Genomic DNA, 5,887 nt, shown 5'->3' on the forward strand with positions numbered 1-5,887 from the left:
CTCCATTCACAACTGAGGTTTGCAGATTGACCCTGAAAGAGGGCCCCTTGCTATTGTAGAGAGGCCATCACATTCTACTTTGTCAGCCCTCACCAGTCTGGTCCCTACACAGCACCTACTGCCTCCTACCCCTGCACCACAGCCTTTCTCACACAAGACGGAAGTAGCCAAGCAACTCAGAGCCCTGCTTCCACAGCTGCGGATACATCAAGCCGAAGCAGCGTGCCACAACCACAGAGTGAAATGAGGGAAGTGGGACTGAGACACAAACATCCTGTCCTCACTACATCCAATGGCTCCAGCTCAAGAATCAGGGTCACAGAGCTGATTATTTATGTAGGACAGAGCTACCCAATGACACGCATCAACTCCTCTTCTCTGAACTCATTCCCAGTGAAAGAGCATTTTCTCCTGAGTCCATGGACTTCAACAGTGCAATCCTTTGGCTTATGAGCTCAGTGACGGGAGACAGTGGCTGTGAATGCCCCACTGGACACCAGATGAGTAGGAATGTGCTGAGCAGAAAAGTGTGGGTAGGAATTCTACTCAGGGTAAACTGAGCTCCAGCTAGCCGGAAGTGGCATTTTTCCCACCCACCAGTCTAGGAGAGAAGGGGCTGAATCGAGAGCAAGGCGATGGCAATGTTTGCCCCAGGAAGTCCTCCGCATGTTTTCAGAACTCTGTTCTTCCTTGCAGGTCTCACCTTGTATATGAACCCTGTTCTTCCTTGCAGGTCTCACCTTGTATATGACCGCTTCCAGCTAAAGATTTCGAGATTGGAAGAGGAGGAGATCTCCCGCTTCTGGAGGTTTCCCCAGCGACGCCGGCCCCCTAGGAAGGAAGCTCGGCGCCTGCTCAGCCCTTTCATCCTCTCTTCCGCGCGGAAGAACTCAGTCAAGTCCCGGAAGTACTCCAAGGTGACCTCGTGGCTCCAGGCTGGCAAGGGCTCCTCGCGCAGGAAGCCACAGTGGCCTCCGTGGCGACTGAGCAGGAGGAAGAAATAGGGGTTGCTGTGAAAGAGCTCAGTAGGGAGAGTGTGGTCTGGGGGTCCGCACACTGGGTCATCACAACTGCAAATACACAGCACGGGCACAGCCGCCTCATCCACGTCCCGGAGGGGGTCGTTGTGGTCCCAGTAGGTGTCCCAGCTGATGGGGAAACTCTTGGTGTGGCAGAAGAGGTTCTCCTCGAACTCTCGCAGGGAGCGACTCTGGAAGAGTTTGCCTGTGTCCACGGTGTCTTCCAGGGCTGTGGCGTACCTGGCAGCAAGGAGTCGAACGGAGAAGGTGGGTAAGACAAGGAAGAATCAGAAGACCAACGTAGCAAAAGTTACAGTGTGGAAGCCCACAGGCCCCGTTCTGGCCACAGATGCTTTCTTTGGCCACATAGTGTCTTTTTCAAAAATGTCTATGTATTTGCCATCATTTAAAACCAGGAGATTTCACATAAAATGCAGATGTTTGGCTCCTCTAAGGTTAATGGGAAGATCTGGCAACATGGGCTGACCTTCCTTGGGGGCTTTCCTGTTTGCCAAACTGCCTCCTGTTTGGCAGTTCTCAGGGAGCCTGTTATTCACGCAATACGAATATTGTCTGCCCAGCAATCCCTGTCCAGCCCTTGGGGGACTTTACAGCAGCTGAAGACAGGGCTCTCTGTAGGGCATTTACTGTCAACTGTCACCTCCTTAGCCTCTCCTGAAGGAACTCACTGGCTCAGACCATACAAACTATTCCCACCAGTCACTCACATATGACTTTGGTTGCAATAGTGCGTTAGTGGTGATATATATATTTTTAAAGTTAAGATGTTGTCCTAATGATGACAGATGAATGTGACCTTGATCACCAGGGCAGGTATTCACTGGAGAGTGCTGGGTAGGAAGGGTAATTAAGTTACAGCCTGTGTTCACTGGGGGCCTGAGAGCAACTGCTTTGGGGAAAAGAGACATCTTTGCTGTTTCCAGCTCCCTGAAGAGAGAGGGCCCACCACCCTGACAAGGAGGCCAGGATGGGTAGCCCACTCATTGAGACGGATCATTCTAGCCTCAGCCAATTGAATTTGGACGTGTGTCTCCTGCAAACATTCAAATAGTTTTGCTCTAAGTTTTGAATCCCAAACTTCCATGGGCAGGGCAGCTCCTAAAGGCTCAAGTTTCCTCTCTACTTCCCTAACCTTCAGCTGGTGCCTAGGCTCAGCGCTGGTGGTGGTCATGTTCCGATGGAAGCTAGCTATGGCAATTAACCCATACAAAAGCACCTTGCTCTGGACTGCACCAGCGCCGGGTTGCCATGGCAGCGCTTGGGGCTGTTGTCGAGCTCAGGATTTGACCTGAGAATAGGAAGCCAAGTGGGGAGAAGGAAGAAAGGGAAATTGTAATTACCATTTATTGAGCACCTACCCAGGGTGAGGCCCTTTGCTTTTGTTAGTTCATGTAATGTTCACAGCCACCCTGGGAGGTGGTCATGAGTCACTCCACTTAACCAAAGTGCGAATTGAGGCTCCATGGTTAGTTAAATTGCTAGAAATTCAGGATTTGAACCCAAGTGAGTGTGACCCCATCGTCCAGGTCTTTGTGCTATACCACATTTTGCCATAATGTCTTGGACCTCATTCTGCCATCTCCTAGGAAAGCAACAGTGTAGGCTGAGGCTGAGTTATCTGCTGTGGGGCTGTCCTTCAAGCCTTCTTTCTCCCTGTGTCACCCTAGTGGTACAGTCTTCTCCTTTGGCATATTTTTAAAAGCGATTTTGTATTAAATAGTGAGCACATGCCTATGAATATGAACGACATTTTTCCAGGCCTAAAGAATTATAATAAACCAAATGCCAACATCTTTCTGATTCCTGTCACCCCCAGACCCAAAGGCGATAGGAAAACATTCTGGACAGATAATCTGTTGCAATTGCTTCCAGGGCCCTCTGCTGATTTGTCAAGCTATGGGCTAAGTGGTAAATGTCAGGCGTTAGCTGCTGTCCGTGGGGCAGGTGCTCGGGTTGCTAGGACACCGTGGGGCTGAGAGGAGAAGGGCCCCTGGGCGGGAGTCTCTCGCACAATGCTCCTGAGTGCATCTATAGCTTTTAAACCTTCTTCCTAGATTTTGTCTAGACCACAGGGTTTGGACGGCTTCAGAAAGTGGTTCCGGAGAACTCTACCCAAATTGGCCTAAACCCGTTTGATTCAATACCAGGCAGAGCTGTTTCTCTGTCAGCTTTCGACCTGTCTTCCCTCCGCGGCCTCCGTTACCCACCTGCTGAGAGCGATCTTCTGTTGGAGCAGAAACCCCCACTCGTAGGCCCAGGGCAGGCCGGCCTCGAACCACTCGCGGCAGCGTAGCACCGGCGAGATGCAGGCGGCGCCGGTCACGTAGCTGGAGGAGCCGCACTCGCCCAGGTAGGAGAGCAGCAGCGCCGAGCCGGAGCCCTCGCTCACTGCGAACAGCGGGGCCGCCGGGTGTCTGAAGCGGATGTAAGTGACGGCCTCTTTGAGGTCTGACGGGTCCCCAAAAGGCTGTAGCCGAGGGCTGATCAGCGGGCAGCCGTGGTGGCCGCGGCGGTGAAAGATGACCGGGTAGTAGCCGCGCTCCAGGGCCAGCAGGCAGAGGCCGAGCACGTTGCGGGTGAGGCGCCCCCACGCATTGGGGATCACTAGCAGCACCGCCGGAAGGCCTCCAGCGTTGGTGACTCGGCGCCCTCGGCTGCAAGGTCCCACCACCCAGTCTAGGGCCACCAGCCCGTCGTCCGTCAACTGCAGGTACTCGCGGGCCAGTTCTGGGCCCGGCCCCACGGGCAAGATGAAGTGGCAGAGGGTCTGCAGGTGGGGCCCGGAGAGCCAGGAGCGAGGGCCGCTCTCCAGCGCCGCCGATCGCCGCAAAGCGCGAAGCAGGCACTGGGCCAGCGCCGACGGCTTGCAGATGAGACGGCACCCGCCGGGCAGCGGCTCGCGCCAGTGGCTGAGCTGGCCCGCGAGGTCTCCGCCTTCCACCTCCGCTTCGTCGTCTTGGTGCCCGACGTCGGGCAGGGTCTTGGCTCCGACGGCGCGCCTCCCTGGGCGCCGTAGCCAGGGGGCCAGCAGTCCAAGCAGGGCGAGCGCGGCCAGGAGCAGGGCGAGGACGGCTCCCCACGGTGGCATCATGAGGCCGGAGAAACCCCGGCGGGTGGCTGGCTGCAGGCGGCCGGCCGTCCCCTCGGTGAGCTCCGGGCTCCGCTTGCGGCTCCGCCCGGCCGCCCGCGGCTGCTCTGGCCCCTCCCGCGCCAGAGCCGGATTGGCCGCAGCCTCGCGGCAGCAGCCAATTCGAGCCCGGCTCCCCTCGCCCGCCTCCCACTCCCGCCCCCGGCCCTTTGTACAGAGATTGCGACAGGCAGGAGCACAGGGTGAATGCAGCCGGGACCCAGGAGAGGGGACGAGGACGCGGCAGTGAGCCGGAAGAGGATGGGGAGGGCTGCGAGCCGAGCAGAGGGGCGATGGCCGCAGAGAAGTGGGGAGACTCTGAAACTGAGCCTTGGAGGGCGGGGGTGCGCATGAGAGGCTCTGGTTCCCGCCCTCCGCCCTGCGCCGTCCGGAAGGCGGGACCGTGCCGGCTGCAAGGCAGGAGCCGCCGTGTGAGAGAGCCTGGGTCCCTGCGCCCTCAGGGGCCTTGATGAGAAGTAGCAGGACGGAGAAGTGAATGAACCGCAGCTCCGGGTGCGGGCTCCTGGGCTCGGGCGGAGCGGCTGCGGTTGCAGCCCGGGCCACCAGCCGCGCCTCCTTCTCCCGATTGGGCCGTGCTCTCTGACCTCGGTGTTTGTCGTTCTCTGACCTGGGCGTTTGTCTCGGCCCCGCGAGCACGCGAACTGCGCGCTAACCCTGTCGGGCGGGAGCTGGCTCCCGGTCAGCGAGGGAAGGGCGAGGCGACCGCCCCCGACACGGGTTTGCGGAAGGATGCTATGGCTGCTGATAGTACTTTGCGGGCATCAATGACCCGGCCCGTAAGCGTGGGGCTCTCCCCCAGAAGCCTGTCTTCGGAAAGAGGAAATCATCAATACGGTTCCCCATGAACTTCCCCAGAAGAAACAGCCCCACGAAAAGGCTAAGGGGAAAGGACGCGCTCAGGGGCCCTGCCACCCCCGCGATGGACCTCCTTCCTCGTCTCAACAACTGGCAGTTACTTGCGGGAGGGGTGTGTTAAGGAACTCCTTGTAATTCACAGACACGTGCGGGACAACTGAAACAACACTTTCTCAAATCTAGTTCCAAGTTTTGGGCTGGGCATCGCAATCCTCACTCTTCACCCACGTTCTCGTCTCAACTCAAAATCCTGAGCCAGGCCAAGGAAAAGGGCAGCTGGGGAGAGGGCAGGAGGTGCAAAACACAGCAGCGCCCGAGCCTGCTCCAGCCTCCTGGCCTTCTTGGCCCGGGGAGGTTGGGAGCACGACGTCTTCCGAGGCTTCTCGGGTTCCGACCCTATTTGCGAGGGCAGGAGTGGGATAGGCAGAGGACGAAGCTACAGAGCTGCAACCCTCTCCCTTCTCTGCAGCTTGGACTTCGTGATTCTGTCCCTTTTCTAGTAGCAGGTCACATGAAGAAGTCTGAAGCAGGTTTGCCGGGGGAGCGTGCCAAGCTCCCCTCGCCGGGGCCAACTGGTCCACAGGGTTCCCACCCATTCCCCGTAGCTGCTCGCTGCTGGGCGCAGGGATTCGCTGAGGCGAATCCGGGGGCAACAGAGGCGATACCCGCTTGCACACCAGAGCGGTGAGTGACGTCTGGGCGCCCACAAAACTTTTCCTGCTTCAGCTCTACGACGCTTGCGCGCAGTCTGCTGCTGTGGGCCGGCCCTGGGGCGGGCAGAGGCGGGGCGCCAGTGGCTCAGAGCTGCGGGGGCGGGGCGAGGGATGGACGCGCGAGCCCGGAG

The 5,887-nt window shown here is 58.1% G+C and overlaps 1 protein-coding gene across 1 annotated transcript; it reads right to left on the reverse strand.

The window, feature by feature from the left end:
- Positions 1-736: 736 nt before the first annotated feature.
- Positions 737-4,128, reverse strand: ABHD15 (abhydrolase domain containing 15). The gene is made up of 2 exons (XM_007937402.2): positions 3,248-4,128; positions 737-1,259 (listed from the first exon to the last, which is right to left on the reverse strand). The coding sequence occupies exons 1-2, from the start codon at positions 4,126-4,128 to the stop codon at positions 737-739; spliced, it is 1,404 nt and encodes a 467-aa protein (XP_007935593.2).
- Positions 4,129-5,887: the final 1,759 nt, after the last annotated feature.

This window comes from Orycteropus afer, unplaced genomic scaffold, assembly GCF_000298275.1.
Source record: "Orycteropus afer afer isolate SDZICR_OR568_19922 unplaced genomic scaffold, OryAfe1.0 scaffold00042, whole genome shotgun sequence".
Taxonomy (NCBI): Eukaryota; Metazoa; Chordata; class Mammalia; order Tubulidentata; family Orycteropodidae; genus Orycteropus; species Orycteropus afer.